We start from the raw sequence: 19,186 nt of genomic DNA on the forward strand, positions 1-19,186 counted from the left end.
CCGTAGCCTTCAGGTAGGTCAGGCGGCGTGTGCAGATGGGTGCGGCTCATGTAGTTGCGATGCCGCTGGGAGCGCACACGCCTCTCCTGAACACGTGGGTCCCCCGCCTGTACCCCTGCAGCCCCATTGGGTGTCAGGACCGGCGTGTTTTCGTCCACCAGGCAGCTAAGTGGCCTTCCGGGACTGGAGTACTCTGATGCCGGCCTGCAGGGAAGATCATCATCAGCTCAGTCATGGGATGGTCAGGACAAGATAAATAAGCTAAATAAGACAGTAAACGCTTAAAGAGGTCTAGCAGATATAAGTGTTTATTGAGATTTTTTTTTTTATTATTTATCCCCGATAGGCGATTAAAGTGATGGTATCTAGTTTTATATATAGAATATTTTTCTACAATCGCAGTAAATTAGAGACTGATGCATTTTTCTTGAAAATCAGACTAATAAATCTAATAAAATCTAATAAATAAGACAGTCATATAAGGAAGCACCACTAGAAAATGTTTGTGAAAATGCAATTTAACTGGGGCTCAGAGTACCTTCTCATACAAGGCCTATAGATTTTATAAATTTCCCATCAAACTTAAGGAAGTGCACATATTACATACTGAATTTAAATGACTAAATATTTTCAATGCCTGGCAAAATACTGTCAAAATTGATGCATCAATATTTTATGACATTACTAGCGTATTTAATTGAATAAGATGTGCTTTTTTTTATATCATATATCCCTAAAGGTGTAATAAACTACATGAGTGACACTAAAAACTGTATGCGCACCACAGAGAGTCATATTATTTAAGAAATGTTAAACAAATCCTCCGTCACGTTGACAGTCTACATCCCTTCATGTGTTAAGTTTACTTTTTCAGCAGCCGATCCACAAGATCAATGGATCCACTGTAAACCACACGTAGCTGAGGACGGCCTTGTATATTAGTGAATTAGTTTAGCGCATCTCCAGACCAAACATCGGGGACCACTGTGTGTGGAAGAGTGCCTCTCAGACATAAACACTGTGAAAAGGTGCTTTCCTTTGGCAGCTGAGGCCTGTTGCAATCCTTAAAATGGGTGCACCTCTGATTTCTGTGACGGGCTGACACTATTTTATTCTTTCTGCACTTGTCTGCTCAGGGAATTTACATAATCAAATCACAAGATACCAGTTTCTAACTGTGTGAAATCTGTCATAAATCTTCTGTATGCTTTCCTCAGCCTGTCTGACGTTTTGCAGTGCGTGCTGGGTAATGTAGTGTGCTCACCTGGTGGGTCTCTCCCACTGCGTGCTGCGTGTGATGTGGTTAAGGTACTGAATTCGTCCAGACGCTGTCCGTCTTTCTTCCCATCTGGAAACAGGCACATGAGGACTTGTTAAGCGTGTCATCAGCCAGCCCGAAAAGTTCTCCTTGTCCTGAATTACTTGGCTCCCCCCCGGGCAACAGCTAAAGGAACAGCGTGATTTCTAAAGCAAGTCTCTGGTATTGTAATGGGACTTCCCCAGTCTGCTGTCTCTCTCATGCACAAATCTTTTCTACCCAGATTTTGTCTCTGCAAGACCATCATAAAGGGCGCAATTCATGAGCTCGCAGGCAGGAGCAGAGGAGGCGAGGATGAGCCCGACTGAGCTAAAGCTCTTATCTTATCTTTCTCTGGTTATAGACAATGAGACCAGCTCCCTGTCGTTGGGTGGTCTGGTGGCTAGAGTTTTTATGTCCCACACACACATAAAAAGTGAGTCTGTAACTCTGGATATCTGCAAAGGAACCTCAGAGACACCTCTCTTTTTAAATATATATACACACACACACACACACACACACACACACACACACACACACACACACACACATATATATATATATATATATATATATAAATTAATTTTTATCAGATTGAAGAGCATTCATCAGATTGAAGACCTCCTGAATTCTAACCATATGGAAAGTGTGTGTTGGTGATAATGGTTGATAATGATGAACTGCAAACCACTGTTACAAGTCATAAAGGGATGCAGACAGAACACAGAGCCTTACCCATCTGGCAGGTCATTGTCAAACAAGCGGCTGCAGTCTACCACGGGTCCCCCAGTGCCTATCCTGTCTCTAGACTGAAGACTCACTGCATGAAAACAGAAAAAGGACATCACCAGAGGCATCTGCTAAAATTCTTACATTTACGGCAGTGGTCCCCAAATGCCGGTGTAGAGCCATTGAAAATATAGGCCTTCCAACAAAACTTTGTTGGAAGTAATGAATGCTGTTGCTCAGGCAACTGTAACAATTTCTAACTGGCAAGATGCAACATAAAATCTGCATATATTTCACTTAATGAGTTTTGATTTATTTTTTACATGTGTGGGTTGTTCTGGGTATTGAGAACTGAAGTATGTAGGTGTTCACTTACAACATATTACAATCTTCAGCAGGGAGATACTGTGATGATCTGTAAAAAGTCTATTATGGTGTTTGGAACCATAGTACACGCTCTGTACATCTCTGTTTTTGGCTCTAATGGTCCAGGAGAATAAAATGCTTAAAAAATGAATCAGAGCTCAAAGTCGCTGAAGCCCTTTGGCTAGAGTCTGCATGGAAAAGATTCCTCTAGAGACCCCATACTCACCCACAATCTGCCCTCGCACTGTGTCACTGTCATTCGGACTTAGCTTGTTGAGGTCCAATCTCTGGTCTGGAAGTGGAAAGTCAAACGAGTGAGAAAAGAGTGAGAAATAGAACTGAAGCGTGAGACAAACAGACGGGTAAATACGTAGCCAAGATCGGTGGTAAATTTGGATATGTCTGCAACAACCGTGGTTAGTCTCTCCAGGTTAAACCAAATCCACTATGATGCCCCAAGGCCAAAATCCCAAGTTCAAAGGAAGGGTCAAACCTTCAAACAAATCTTCCAAACAAAAGCTCCACTATTCTTCACAGACAGCTCACTCGCCTCACCAGTCCCAGTCTGGAGACATCTGATGTCTCCATGGAGTTAAAAGACAATGGGAGAAGGGGGGATTTCGGAAGAGCGAGCGGCCTGTGGTCACGAGAACTGGCTGCACTGTCTGGCCGATGATGTCTGAGCCACCCTCAGAACACACAGCCAGAGTGAGCTCATGCGCACATTGTAACGTAAAGGAAATCAGTCAATAAAATGAGAAAAACAAAGACAAAGCACTGAACATGTTCTTCCAAACGAATCGTAGTTCAAAATTTGAAGATTATTACAATCGTCCAGAACCCTTTTCTCTAAAACGGGTTTGGAAAAAAACTTGCATCTACATGGGAGCGTTATCTGAAATGTTGTCGTCCCTATGGAGATGGACATAAATAAAATGTCATAATATTATTATACATATACAGCGTTATCTTCATTTTACATGTCAAAAAGAATTTGCGGCTCCTGGAGCTTTCTCTTTTGTGGAAAACCCACATACCCACACTGCCCACACTTTTCCTACTAGACCATCACAATTCGAGTTGGGCTGTAAACATTCCGGCAGGGTCTAGAGAGTCAAGACACATGCTCTGCTAGGTCATGTGCAAGGTGTGTGTGTGTGTCTGTATCTGCTGATCTGTTAGGAGTATACATCATCATAGCCACTGCTCTACGCTACATTAGCTGAGGTACAGTCGTCAGCCCTTAATGCTGTGCAGATTTAATCTTAAACCAGTGACTGAAAACAAGTGCCAGTTATATATTTCAGTCAAGGAGATCACACAGGCTCCATGATAGTTGGGAGGTTTTCTCAGTGGATCCATTTGTGATTGAATAAGTGACCTGAGCATACCATTTAGTATTAGGTTAAGGAAGCGACCCGGTAATCAGAAGGTTGTCGGTTCAAATCCCGATCGGCCAAGGTGCCACTGAGGTGCCACTGAGCAAAGCACCGTCCCCACACACTGCTCCCCGGGCGCCTGTCATGGCTGCCCACGGCTCACTCAGGGTGATGGGTTAAATGCAGAGGACAAATTTCACTGTGTGCACCGTGTGCTGTGCTGCTGTGTATCACATGTGACAATCACTTCACTTTATATTCCGGTTTATAAGTCACGGTTTTAAAACATTGCCATTTTGAATGGAATTATTGTGAATCGTTGGGAAAAAAGATTGGCAAGATTTTTTGTGTGCCTAAAATGATTTTGTCCCATCCCACTCGTCTACTGTCTCTGTTGCCTCTCCCCAGTTCCTTCCAGTAACTTGTGACTTGTCACTGATACTCTGACAGTTCACTGGACAGCTGCTCTCCGGGAAAAAGGACAAAGGGTGTTAGGTTCTGCAAAACAGTGTTCTTGTGGAATCAAAAAAAGCATGGCTTACATGTGGCTTCTGTAGACCTGCTAAATGGACACTTACACACAACTTATACACAACTCATGCACAAGAATATGTCTCTTACAGCCAGTGTCTTTTAGGCGGTTGATGGCGTTGGAAAGCAGCCGCACGCAGCCCAGGAAACCAGCGCCCTGCTTCTTATGGATCTTCTTATGGTTCCACACGCTGATGGTGATGGAGTCGGACTTCCCAATGTACCTGAGAGAAGGAGAATGTATTTCATGTTAGCGAACTGCTTGAATAATGGGGACAGCGTCACTAAGCCCGTAGTAACTCTACAGTTTCTTGGGAAATGTGTACACACACACACACACACACACACACCCTGGACAACCTGGCCCCCAGCTTCTGACCATGAAATCCAGAGAGTCATTAATCACTGGCCTTATCAGCCGCATCCTCATGTTCAACTGACCAGGGGCCCAGAAATTCCAAAAATGACATCCAGCGTGAGCCTCCGGGGCATAACCAAACATTCCAATACATGCAGACTTGCTATGCGGGTTGTAAAAAAAAAAAAAATTTTAACTAGCAGGTGCAAATATTACACAGTACAGACGGCCACGGACGCCTCTGGAGCGGGTCCTGCGCCGACAGCCAAAATAAAGCGCTTGGCACGGGGGGAGGTTGGCGATGAAAGCCAAGCTTCCTCTCGCGGGCTGAACCAGCTGCGCCCCCGAGGCCAACGGCGTCCACCTGTTCCAGCCGCGGGTGGGGTCAGCCGGCCCGAATGAGACGAGGGCATTCAGTCATTCAGAGAAAATGAAGCACCAGTGCTGGGACTTCTTTATTCATGCCTTCCCCAGTCATTTCCCCCCCAGAAAATCCATGTTCTGGCTTTAAACAGAACGATAGTCACAATGAACATGGTTACATGTAATATCTGCTGCTTCAAGGGTCTGGACACTAATAACGAACCCAAGCCATACGGTTATTTTCCATGGTACCTGATCTATATTAGAACTGAGGACTCTTGGACAGATGAGCCTTCTATATCTCCTTCTGAAGTCTCCTGAAGACTTCAGCAACAGTCTCTCTTAACACCCTAACCGCAGTTCTACTGTGTTTGAAGTAAACTCACAGGCGCTATCAATTTAAAATGAATAAACGCATTCTCTTCACAAGCAGTTGTACAAATGTGACACATGTTATGTTGATGATTCCAGGACACAATCCGATGAAGCACTGCGGCTGACCCGTGTTTGAAGTGGTGCTGTGGCCAACAGCCAAAGATGCTGCCATCTGTTACCCGTGGCATCCCAGCCACATCCTGCCATAGTGTGACGGGGTCAAAGGTCACATGCAAGCTGTGACATGCAAGGTCATCGTAGACATCAAGGCACAAAATTCAGATGGTAACAACCTAACATTTTGATTGATTTGAGTTTCTTAAACCACTTATAACCAGTTATTAAAAACCAACTGTTTCACAATACTAACTCTCTCTCTCTCTCTCTCTCACACACACACACACACACACACACACACACACACACACACACAGCTGCAGTGTCTCTGGCCAGCCATCACCTCATCACTTTCCAAGGCTTCAAGCAGACATGTTTCTTCTGCCAACTGATGGTATACTGACTGTCAGACCCACTGGCCAATCAAACATATGTGTCTGAGCAACAGGAAACAATAGTCCAGGCAACCAAACACGCAGAAGACTGTGTGTGTGTGTGTGTGACCGTGTTGAACAGGGAGAGAGGGCCTGGCTTTTCTTCCTTTTGAAGACATTTTATGAGTGCACAACACAACTCCATTGTTATAACAGTGCTATAACATGACAAAATGACAACAACAACAAAAAAATGCAATGCATCTGACTGGCCAATGTCACGGTTACGCCCAATTCTGCATACTCACAGGTCATAGTGCTGGTTCCACTTGGGGTCCAGTGTATTCCTCACGGTGTCTGTTGAGTGGCACTGTCCTGAGCCGTCCACCACCACCTTGGCAAATGGGTCAGGAAGGCCTGAAACCAAGAGGAAGAGAAAACATCATTGTGAGATCCAAGCCTAATACATTGATCTATAAATAAGATGCACCAGTTTTGGTTTTGTAATTGAGAGCCATCGAATATCTATGTTTATATTATATTTTAATCAAGCTGATTACGTTTTATAAACTAAAAGCCCCAGATGTGTGTTCATGTAACATATCTGTTTTGGAATGGGGTGAAAAAAAAACGTTAGGAATGTTCATGAAACCGTCCGTCAAATGTATTATTAATGTTTCATGATCAGTTGGAAAAGAGTGGGAGGAAAAGGGTGGGGGTGGTGATGAAAGAAGAAGAAGAAGGAGAAAAATCATATGATAAAATTAGGTCGTAAACGTCTCCTTCTTTCCAGGTTCAGCTGATCCTGAGGCATCTAGTCATCTGAAGTCAATGCTTTAAATGCGTGGCCAAGTGAAAAGATGGTTTACTGCATGTACGTCCACATGTCAAGTCCATGGCCAATTTAACGATGGAGCCACGTGGCAGCCAATTGAATGATATCTCCCCTCTGCATGAGCTATTGAGACCGAAGCAGGTGCCAGGAAGTGGAGGCAAATAAAAAAAAAGACCATTTAAAACATGTATGCTATCTAATCCTGCTGACATCTCTCGCTTTCTACATCTGTAAGCTGACGCCAGCCACTCGCATGTCTGAGGACGAGGGGTTCTTTAATTTGATATGTGTTGCAGGTTATTGTCGAGGTATTTTCGGCTGTTTTAAAATGATGATGGTCTTTGGTTCGTGTTTGCACGGCTTTGGGAACACTTCCATGAACTAAGTACCAAATAAGAGTCCAAATTGAGAGTCTAAGGAAAGGAAATAAGAGCAAAACATAGGAAAAGAGTCAAGAAGGGAGAAGTGAGTCAGAGGAGTGTGTGTGTGTGTGTGTGTGAGAGAGAAATAAACTTAAGGAGAGAGAGTGTAACTGAGAATGTGTGTGTGTGTGTGTGTGTGTGTGTGAGAGAGAGAAAGAGAGAGAGAGAAAAATAAACGAAAGGAGAGAGAGTGTAACTGAGAACGTATGTGTGTGTGAGAGAGAGAGAGAGAGAGACAGAGAGGGAGAGCCTGGCAGCCCTGCATCGGCTTCAAACTGACCCACATTTCTCATGTCTCACGGGGGGATACACATCTCACACTGCTCACTTCAAAGCCAACTAGGCAGACAAGCCCAGACAGAAGAAAGAGGAGAATCGGCTGCTTTACTGGGTTACTTACGAAAGAAGTCCTTCTTCACCAGGTTCTTCGCGCACAGCACTGCAGAAGAGACACACAGAGACAGAGATGTGCGTTAGACTTGATGGACACACACTGCACCGGTTTTGTTTGCTATGAGGTGGAATAACACAGAGCTCAGGGACGGACAGACACAAACAGAAAGATACGTTGCATTTCCAACGTTTCTTCCCCCAAGAAAACACAGTAGAAATATTTCTATATTTTTAAAATATTTTATTGTCTGTATTTGCACACTATTTAGCCACAAATGCTGTCTTTAGTACGCTGACATTCAATATGCAAGGTGCTGGGAGGCATGTTACACAAAACTGCAAGGGACCCATGACAAGTCACATGACATTCCAAAATACATGGCGCAGTTAAGTGTGTACAGAAACCTTAATGTCAAACTCGGTCCCCATAAAGCAGCTCAGGGGGATGGAGATCCGGAGTAAAATTCACTGATTTATATCCTGTTTATACTCATTTTATACACTGACTGCTAAAGTGCAATTTTTTTTTTTTAGTTTGAATATTTGCTTGTATTGCACTTCAGTGTTGAATACTGTAGTCATGTCTCATTTTCGATGGTGAGAACGTTCTCACCATATTCTCCTTGGATGTGGCGAGGGTGACTATTCATTTCTGACTCGTGAATTTAACACAAAGCCCAGCTTCTAACCCCTTGACCAACATAAACACCACAGGAAAGAAGGAGAAGCGGAGATATTTCAGCCTGTGTCGCGATGAAGGGACTTTGACTGCATTTCACCGGGACACCCTGATAAGGGCAGAGGGGTGAAACGTATGCAGAGAGAAGCCGGTTTCGGCTTGAGAAGCAAAGCCAGCACCACACAGAGGGGGCCGATTAATGTCGGGGTTATTTAATGATATGGTATTTGCATGTTGGGCGGGAGCTCGGCGTGGTGCTGCAGTCCCAATTCTGGGCGAGATTGGATGCGTAAAGCCCTGAGAGGGGTAGAGCGCGCACTCACTCGGCATACGGGGAAGAATTTCTTTCCGCAAATATCTCGGGGGGTATGTGTTGCGTTCCAACGAAACCACCTCATTACTCAAGTATCTGCTATGGATCGCTCTTTCTCGGCATGCCAGTCACCACACACACACACACACACACACACACACTTCACTCTAAGGAAATGATTTTGTTCATTATTTGCAGGCACGTCAGTGAGTGGACAGTGGAAAGAAGCTGTAACAGGTGACCCGACACCACGATGCTGTGTGCCATTCTGGGGCTGACTTTCATGAAACTGTATAAAACAAATTCCACCGTTTTGTCCGCATTTTATTTAATAGTGATAAATGAGAGGCCAAGCTTAAATAAGCTTAGCATCCCGAGCCGCCAAGGTGCCACCGAGTGTCACCTTGATCAAGGTATCGTCCCCGCGCGCCTGTCATGGCTGCCCACTGCTCACTAAGGTGACGGTTAAATGCGGAGGACACATTTCGTTGTGTCCTGCCGTGAATCCAAATGACGATCACTTCGCAGGGTTGTGGTCAGCATAACGTAGAGCAGCTGCTCGGCTTTACCGCAGTAAATTGTGCCCAGTAGAGGCCTGCGCATTTACCGTGGGTGGAGTTTGTAGAGTCGACTAAACCATTTTGCATAAGATGCATTACGTAACACGACATGGAATGATAGCGGCCATACGCGGTACACACGATATTGGCTCAGTCAATATGGCTTTTGAAAATATGCTGATCAATCATCGCTCCTCCTTTTTTTTTTTAAACATTACTTATTTTCAGAAGAATGTAAAGTTCTGCAGCACTTTCTTCTCTGCAGCGTAGATGTGCGAGATGTGGCGGTTTACATTTACGGAATTTACCAGAGCGACAGCAGCCCCACCGGATTCACTACGGCGAAACAAACGAAACAAAATATAGAGGGTGAGGCTTGATTTGTCCGAATGTGTCCCCAGATGCCATCTACTAAATTAAGACACAGCGGTGGTGGTGGCAGAGCCCTAGATAATGCAAGAGCGGGACAACGGCAGGAAGGGAACGGCGCGGTGGGGCTGCTGGCCAGCAACGTGAGCCGGACGCTCTGCGAGCTTTATGTCCTGGAAAACAGCTTCTGCTCTCCCTGGCCGTGGCCACCCATCAGAAGCCAAAACATGCAAAGTGATCTCAGGCCAGGCACGGAAAAAGCAGAGCTCTGCGCATCTGTTCTCTGCTGGAGGGACGAGTCCACCACGAGTTTTCCCACTGCAGTCATCTCTCTTTATTTTGGCCTCTCTCGTTCCGTAGGAGGGAGCGGGACGGATGAGGATGGTTTTGGGGAGTTTTGCTCTGACGGTTACGCTGGCAAAGCAGCAAAGGTTTCTGAGAAATGTCAAAAATTTCATAATAATGAGACGGTTGATCATGTTCTACAGACCGTAATAATCCAACATCAAACGCTAAGCATCAGATTCTCATATTAAAAGTCTAGTCCCAGACTAAAAGAGAATTTTAGTCAAGGACTAGACTTAATCCACGAACAGGAAACTGACCATAAATATCTAAATGTTTCAGCTATCCAACAACCTGGCTTGTTAATATTTTTTAGGTACAATCCTTACAAACTTTTATGTAGGCAACTAACAGCCTCAGAACCAAAACATGCACTCAAAAGTTCCTTTTTAAAAATGTATGAAAAGTCGGATCCTATTTCATGTAAATTACCCAGCAGTAAAATAAGATGGTAGCACAATTTATACTTTAAGATGAAAAAAAAATGTCAATACATAATTTATTATTTCTTAAATTATTTATACATTTCTGAAGAATTATAGCATAACAACACCTTCGGGTGGTCCTCCCTTTCATTTAGCCTTACACAATAATATTAAATATATTTTCTGATTACAGATGCACAAAAAACGATTCCAAGCCTAATGAACACACATTCGTGTGTGTATTGTTTCCATTCTAAGTCATCTTCTTTATTCTAGAATCACTATTTACAATCCCTTAACCTTTAGCATGAGTCCCCTTGACGGGAACTACTTAACGGGAACATATTCCAAGGCCATATTCTGGTCTAAATATATTAGCCTTGTCACTGGCTGAGAGCCAGCGGGACATTAAGCCGATGACCGAGCCTCTAGCATGACCATTCCTCTTGCTCCATTTAATGGAATTAGCAATGGCTGCGCCCACCCCCCACCTCCCGTCCGCTGGCACTTCCCACGTGGAAAGAATGGCAACCGAATGATGAACTTCATGGGGAAATGACTTGCGATGACAAGCGCCTTCCCGGCGGGGGGAGAAAAAAAAAGAGGAAGCATGCCGACTTGCACCTACATGGCTGGTTGGCGCTGTAAATCTGCCTTTATTGGTCACAGTGGGCGCAGGCTGACAAATATACTGGGCCCGTCTACGCAGCACTGCAACGGTGAGTGGTGGCGTACGCGTGCCTGGGGAGATGCCCCCGTTTCACGAACTCACAAACGCGCACTACGGTGACCAGACACAAGCAGATCAAATGTGGTCCGTGTTGGACAAGTTACTAATGCAGATGGGGCAACCTAAACCTTTCATTACACTACAGGAGACTCGAGTGTTGGTGGTTATTAATGACAACATGGATTTATATAAATATTTGGGAGGTGGGACAGGGTGACAAACACAGAAACACACAAAACCAGCTCTAATACGGGTTGGGGTGACAGAGTGATAATAATAAAATGCAACGTAGGGCCGAGGCAATAATACATTTATTTAGTCACGGTGCTCTTTCAACAGATGATCGGGGATCAGCTTTCCTGATCTCTGAGCTGGAGCTGGCTAATGGGTTTTTTGGGAACAGGTGCACCCCCGGCCTGTCACAGCCAGACAGACAGACAGAGGCAGACAGACCCCTACTACGTATCTTCATCTCCTCGGTCACCATAGCGACGGTAGTCAAGGATGTCAAGGAAAGACGGCAAGGAGCCAAAAAAGCAGTGAACAGGCCGAAGTGGAGGAAGAGCGCAGGGAAACAGAGAGACACACACACAGCGCGAAGATTCCCGCTGCAGCTGGTGTTTCTCATTCTGCTCGCGCTCCAGCTGCGGCTGCAGCGGCAGAACGGACCGCACAAGGACCCCTACTGACACCAAGACACTGCCGAATCTTCATCCCTGGAATCGAGCATCCTGTCGTTGGGGGAGATGTCTTGATCGTTTTGGGTTAACCAGATTCAAAAATATCCCAAATGCAGTATTTATGACACAACGAATGTTTGTCATATAAAAGTGATTGTGAAAGTGATGGTTTTTGTCATCGTGATACACAGCACACAGTGCACACAGCTGAATTTAACTCGTCTCCCTTGGTGTGCAGCGGGCAGCCATGAAAGGCGCCTGATGAGCAGTGTGTGGGGACAGTATCTTGCTCAAGGGTCAGTGGCACCATGGCCATTTGGGATTTGAATCTTTCGCTGCCTTACTAATATATATATATATATTGTTCTCGTGCTGCTGAACCTTCTTTTATTCCATATTAATGGTTGCCGGCGATGCCTGGAGATATTCCCTCTCAGTGTTGGGTGGAGGGGGACCAGAAAATCAATATGGCAGAATCATTGTGATATGTCCTTTGGTGATCTACATGAAAAATCTAGATGAATATATAATATAATATAATATATACACAAACACACACACACATCTAAATAAATTATATATAGATTATTTATATATATGTATATTTTTTCATCTACATTGTAAAAAGTAATACAACAACAGTGTACGCTTGGATCTGGGATTGGTGATCATGATAAAATTTTGTTTTAAAAAAAACTATTTCCAGATTCACAAGTAACAAGCATTAACGCTGACGTTCCTCTCTTCCGTACATCATTGCCGCATACCAGTAGATCACCAAAGGACATATCACAATGATACTGCCATATTGATTTTCTGGTCCCCCTCCACCCACCACTGAGAGGGAATATCTCCAGGCATCGCCGGCAACCATTAATATGGAATAAAAGAAGGTTCAGCAGCACGAGAACAAGACGCCACATGATGAATGTGTGGGAAATCACAGCGGAAAGACTGTTTTTTTTTTTTTTTTTACCAGACAATGAGCAAGCAAATCTACACGCACACACACACACACACACACACACTGTGTGATACAAAACAGTCACATAGAACAAATGGGATAGCAACATGGGAAACAAGTGAGTGTGTTTATGGGAAGTTGAGGGGTAGGGGGGTTGTTTGGCTCTGGGGAGAACAGGGCATGTGGTCAGCCATTTTACATTACACTGCAGAGAACAGAAGATGTGGATATGGGAAAAGTAAAAGGAATTAAGGGCATTTTCTGCTGTGAATCATCTTCAGTCCTGGTGTTGAAATAAAAGGAAAGGGCGTGTGTCCTCAGAACACTCTTATCTTGTGGGCCTACACCAGAACACCCATGCAGGGAACATTTTCCACAACAGACATATAGGGCCCTATGAAATCAGTTTTATTTTTTCCATTAGTCTTTTTTATTTTTCCCATTTTAATTCTTCTGTATTCCAAAACACCTAAAAACTATGTAATTATGGAGCGGGAAAAAATAATCTGCAATATGACAAATCATATTTAATCACTGTTCAACAAATTGCTTGGGAATTTACTCTTTACTTTTGTAAACCATTTCCATGTAAATAATGTGCAGTTTATGCCAATAACTATTCCACAATATTACATGTTCGTCCATTTGTAAAATAAACATTGGGGAGACCTGGAATACAAAAAACATTTGTGAACCATGCTAATAAAACCACGTTTTGAATCAGCTGACTTGACTGGCTCGCGCTAGTTTGCTTCTTTTCTCTGTTTCTGATATGAGTTATTGTTCTGCTCTAAACTTACTAAGTACTAAGAGTTGAATTCTGTAATTTTCTGGAAACATGCGTGGAACCGATTGGGAAAGTGGTCTGGATTCGGCACAGAGAGGCTCTTTGCCATCGCTGACCATGCGTTTGCTTTACTTTACTTAACTTTATTTTGCAGACGCTTTTATCCACAGCGACTTACAAGAGGAAGACACCAGCAATTCTCATTCGATTTCTATAGAATTTTGAGTTTACAAAACTAAGAGGCCTGAAAAAGCCTAACTTGTCAGCAAAGAGCATGCTCCAAGATTGTTAATTGCTGGACGAAGAAAAAATTATAATATATATAGATATTTTTGTATTATTTTGTGCAATGTGTACGCTTGTGTGTAAGTGTTAGATTTGTCTGAAATACTTTTTGAATAAGTGGGTTTTCAGCTGCTTTTTAAAGATGGCGGTAGTCTCGGCTAGTCGAATGGAGAAGGGCAGGTTGTTCCACCAGCCAGGGACAACAACGGAGAACAGAGTTGATTGGAGTTTACAGAGTTTACATGGTGTGCTAAAGGCCCCGCCTCAACCGGAAACACATGTAGTTGGTTGCAGTGGCCAGAAATGCCAATTATACACAATTTAGAGCAAATTTTATTTAATTTGTTGGATTCCTCAATTCCACATTGCGAAAATTATAGGGCCCTACACAAAGACAACTGTGTGTTATTTTACACAAAATGTTCATTTATTTGCTATTAAAACAAAATTAAATTACAGATTTGTAACACATTTTTAACATAATTTTTCACTGTAATTTTTCCCAAATCACAGACTTTGCTTTAGTTGCTTTAGTGCTCCCTGGACGTAATCAGCATCTGCTAGCTTCCATTTCACCATCTTAGCATCCATTTTCATGCTAATCTGACCACTTTACGGAGCAAGCATGAACCCCGGCAAAAATGATAGAAATGAAATGATGAAAAAGCACAATCCATCTTATTTGCATGCAGTGATAATCGTACTGTGATTTAAAAGGAAGAAAAAAGGTGAACCTGTGAAAACTGCATTGTTTAATGTGATGCACCTAACTTTTGTGCTGGTGCACCAGTGCAAAAAGTTAGTCTAGGGCCCTGGGTGAGACACACCTGTGCCCGTGAAGCAGAGCTTGGAGCTTGTCACATGGTGGCACAACGGTTAGTGATGTAGTCTCACGCTTCCATTTCCATTTACAGCATTTATAAGACAAAGTAGTATAAAAGTGGGCTTTGAACATGTGACTCATGCTGGTATTCTGGATTCCCGGCCATGGCTTGGTGTGTGTGGAGTTTCCCACGTTGCGGATCTTCCAGCATGCACACTACGTGAATTGGTAACTCTGGATCGTCGATGTGTGTGGGTGTGTGAGTGAATGGTGTGTGCACCCTGCAGTGGGACTCCGCCCTCAGTTAACAACACAAAAAGCATTTACACAGCTAGTCAATGTAGCAGACTAACAGATCTTCTACTCAGTGGTTTCCTAAACATGAAACGATCAATGAAGTGGTATTTGTGGCATCTGCAGTGACCTTCGACCCCTTGACCCTCTATACAATAATCAGATAGTTGTTGCATTTCCATTAACCCCCAAATGGCTCAAACTAAGACCATGAACAGGAAACGAGCCTGGTGGAAACATCACCAAAGGCATACTTTTGCAATGGAAAAGGTTTACCATATTAAAACATATTTAAATGTTCTAATGAAATGGATTTGAGTGGGATGCCGTACGTTGTTCCAATAATCCAGCATTAAAGCCCCCCCTCTCCAGAGAGACGGGGGGTCTGTGGCTTGTTTTGACTCTCGTGCCAGGAGTGCACGCTCGCATTCACGGTCTTGTCCTTCAGTAAACAAAGAGCTTCCTCTTTCCTTCTCCACCCCTCCTCCCCTCCATGTGACTGCTGCTCTTTTCTATTTTGCTCCCATTTTGAGCGAGGGAGACAAGAGAAAGGGAGAGAGAGAGGGCGCTTTCAGTAGGACTTGTGCACCAGAGGTCAAATCTGGAGAGGTCTTCCTTCCTTGGTTTTACTGCGTCGTCGCCGTCCCCCCACACAGCGCCCACATCGAACGCTCCCTCCGTCACACTGGCATTTTGAAAGCTGGCCGGCTTTCGCCATTCTTTCCATCTGGGCGCACAGTAGACAGAGCGAGATCCTTATCTGGGGCTGGTGTCAAGACAAATAAGCCGAGGGGACAAATGAGTCTGACGTGATTTCACGGTGACGATGCAACTCTGTCGCCAGAGACTAGACAGAGAAAGACACACGAGGGCAGGAATGTTTTACTGGCAACTAACGGTGAAACAGAGGGCATATCTCAATAGTCTCCCCTTCACAGAGAGCCATTCATACCCCCAACATAACCCAGTCCCTCTTATTTAGAGGTCATTCATGTCATGGCGGCTTCGAGACAACAGACCAAACAGGAATGTTCCGAGTGCTTGCCCGTAACGTGAGACCCAAGTGAGCGAAAAAAAAAAAAAATGAAGGGAATACATTGAGAAAATTCAAGTTTGTTCCCACCCACCTTCACATTGCAGAGAGGAAACCGGCGGCGGAGACAGAAACTCTACCCTGTGTGGTACGCCCTGCCACCACAAGATAAATACAGCTGGATGAGCGTTCCAGCGCGGCCCCACCTACCACTTCGGCAAGGAGACGGACACGGACAGAGAAAATACGGGTACCCCCAGGAGAACTGGTGACGTAAAAAGTTCTGCACTCAAGCCCTGGCCAAAAGGAGCTTTCAAGTTCCTTGGGAAACGTTTCATTTCAACCTTGCAAAAATAAAACCATAAACACGTCCGGAGAAAAAAAAGATGGGGCTGAGGTAAAAAAAAAACACATGTCAGAGCACTCATTTCGTCAGATCCCAATCTGTCTGTTGACATGGAAACAATGCAGCCATAACAATGAGCAGTCAAAATGAATAACTGGCAAACATTTGGACCCACGAAGGCTCTTGCACAAGTCCTGGAGCAGACATAACGTGCCTATGACCAGTCATTTTCTGAGAAATGGTCCTCAGGATTCAGAGGACAATGTCTACACCAACTACTGAGAATAACTGATTAACAAACAGGCCGATTAATTGCAATTACTTTTTTGCATTGCATTCCCCAATAAACATAAACATTTGGTGACTACATAAGCTCCCTTTCTTATTTAAAATACAAAAGCATTGAGAAAATTTTTAGTTATTGTTTGTATTACCAATTGTTGACTGTACTACACTACTTGCAGGTAATATTCTAAATAGTTTAAGTCATAGTTGTCCATTTAAAATATAAAATACTTAAAAGGGTTACTTTTAACAAGTCACTGCATATATTCTCCCAGGCAAGACAACAGCATGAACTGTTAATGTTTAATTGTTCAATCAAAGGCAAAAATATATCTGCATTTACAGTACAGGCTAAAAGTTTGGACACACCTTCTCATTCAATATGTTTTCTTTATTTTCATGACCATTTACGTTGGTAGATTCTCACTGAAGGCTTCAAAACTATGAATGAACACATGTGGAGTTATGTAAAAAAGGTGAAATAACTTAAAACATGTTTTATATTCTAGTTTCTTTGCTCTGATTACTGCTTTGCACACTCTTGGCATTCTCTCGATGAGCTTCAAGAGGTCGTCACCTGAAATGGTTTCCCAACAGTCTTGAAGGACTTCCCAGAGGTGTTTAGCACTTGTTGGCCCCTTTGCCTTCACTCTGCGGTCCAGCTCACCCCAAACCATCTCGACTGGCTTCAGGTCTGGTGACTGTGGAGGCCAGGTCTCCACTTTTTGTTAAGTACATAACTCCACATGTGTTCATTCATAGTTTTGATGCCATCAGTGAGAATCTACCAAAGTAAATGGTCATGAAAAAACACATTGAATGAGAAGGTGTTTCCAAACGTTTAGCCACTTGATGTCAAAATACACACATTCGTCTGATCCACCGTGTATGGACATAGACACGTATGTAATGACCAGTATTCACAGACACTTCTCAGAATCATGATGTCACAGTGGCATCAGGAAGGGGACGACTTCTCTTGTTCTGAATTGTTCTTTGCACAGGTCACTGAGGTCACTTCCGTTGGCCCCGGGTTTCAGCTGACATGGAGCAGCACGGCGCTGTCCTGCACAGTAACTGGCCGAGTTGAGCTGTCGTCGAGCGACTGCACGGCCTGCTAAGCTTCCTTGGCTCTTAGTCGTAATGTGATGTAATGGAGTGTGGAACGGCCGAGAGTTTGGGGAGTTTCACTAATCTCTTTCACAGATATGGAGAGCGACATGGTGCCAGCGAAATGTAGTCAGAGCGAACTTTCCCCTGCAGAGAAAAGCTTTTTTGCTGTGAATTGAAACCTCTTTGCTTTTAAACTCACACATGCTTGAAGTGAGGGGACCAGATGAACTCTCAACTGAAGCTACTTCCTCTAATTCCTTTCAGGAAAGACTTTCCTTTAGACTGTTCATTATATATAAATATCACATATTGCCACGGTATGACAAACCCTGCACAAACGCACTGATTCTGATTTCTGACGCCAGGCGAGGTGATGCTGCCTTCATCCCACACCGCAGCTGCTCTTCGGGCCAGTCGCTGCGACATTAAGCGCTTTGGTGCAGATGTGAAGACAATAGCTCCAGTGTGACGGAGGCAACCTCAAAATTTGGATGGATAAGACTTTTTTTTTTTTTTTTCCCCCAGAGAAGCCCGGGCCAGGATCGAATGCTCATGGTCTGGCTGGATAGTTAATGATATGTTGATGTGAAACACGGAAGCTGGAGGTATCGGGTGAGTCATCGTGCAGCAATGGAGACCCAAGGTTAAACTCCACAAAGACAATCGCGGTGTACTGAGTTTAAAAAAAAATAAATAATAATTTTTAAGTGAAAAAACATTTCAATTTCCTTTCATGGATTAAGCCTAGTCCTAAACTAATTGTTTAGGACTGTGGCCACTGACCTTGCATATCATATAAAAATTACTGTTTTTATTTGATGATTTGAAAGAAATTCACGTTTGACATCTATACGATTTTGATCTTCTTCATCGATTTTACCAGTCAAAAGTTTGATTGCACCTACTCTGTGCCGGTTATGGAGAGTAAGATGGAGCCATTTTGAAAAATCCAATGTAATAAACATATTAAGTTTTTTTTTTTGTTGTACCAGGAGAAAGTGAAGTATGTTTGATGAATCGTTTTTTTCAGAGTTGCCTCTGTTTACCATCATGCCTGCCTGTCATCATCAAAAGAGAATGATACGAAAGTGTTCAGCATAAACCTTCAGGACTGTTGGAAACCGTCCCTGTTGTCAAAGGGACGTCAAAGCTCCCTGCTTTTGAGAGACTCAAATGTTCAACTTTTTGCCTTGTTTGGTATGTTGTTGTGTGTTTTATGTCATAGTCCCGTGTTCAGTTTTGTTCTATAAAAGAAACGCTTAAACCCAGAATCCAATGTACTGTGGTGTCACTGAATCACAGGTATGTCTGTATCACATGTATGGCAGAAGGCCATAGGGTGGTAGTAGCCTAGTGGGTAAGACACTCGCCTGTGAACCAGAAGACCCAGGTTCAAATCCCACTTACTACCATTGTGTCCCTGAGCAAGACACTTAACCTTAAGTTGCTCCAGGGAGACTGTCCCTATAAATACTGATTGTATGGGCGTCTGATAAATGCTGTAAATGTAATGTAAATAAATGTAAAATGAAAGAAGGCTTCTGGTTCTCTGGTTCTACAGCTGATCCACATTAAGTTATATGCTTGCATTCCACAAATCATACTATGTCATT

The 19,186-nt window shown here is 43.6% G+C and overlaps 1 protein-coding gene across 1 annotated transcript in view; it reads right to left on the minus strand.

Annotated features, from left to right (window-relative positions):
• smurf2 (SMAD specific E3 ubiquitin protein ligase 2) overlaps nucleotides 1-19,186 on the minus strand; it is a 40,730-nt gene that overhangs the window by 14,269 nt on the left and 7,275 nt on the right. Inside the window, exons 2-8 of the mRNA XM_028985473.1 lie at nucleotides 7,550-7,588; nucleotides 6,201-6,309; nucleotides 4,396-4,529; nucleotides 2,622-2,687; nucleotides 2,036-2,120; nucleotides 1,265-1,348; nucleotides 2-204 (exon numbers count right to left, since the gene is read on the minus strand). Of these exons, the coding sequence (XP_028841306.1) occupies nucleotides 2-204; nucleotides 1,265-1,348; nucleotides 2,036-2,120; nucleotides 2,622-2,687; nucleotides 4,396-4,529; nucleotides 6,201-6,309; nucleotides 7,550-7,588 (720 nt within the window). The remainder of the gene's footprint in view (nucleotide 1; nucleotides 205-1,264; nucleotides 1,349-2,035; nucleotides 2,121-2,621; nucleotides 2,688-4,395; nucleotides 4,530-6,200; nucleotides 6,310-7,549; nucleotides 7,589-19,186) is intronic.

This window comes from Denticeps clupeoides, chromosome 7 (assembly GCF_900700375.1).
Source record: "Denticeps clupeoides chromosome 7, fDenClu1.1, whole genome shotgun sequence".
Classification (NCBI taxonomy): domain Eukaryota; kingdom Metazoa; phylum Chordata; class Actinopteri; order Clupeiformes; family Denticipitidae; genus Denticeps; species Denticeps clupeoides.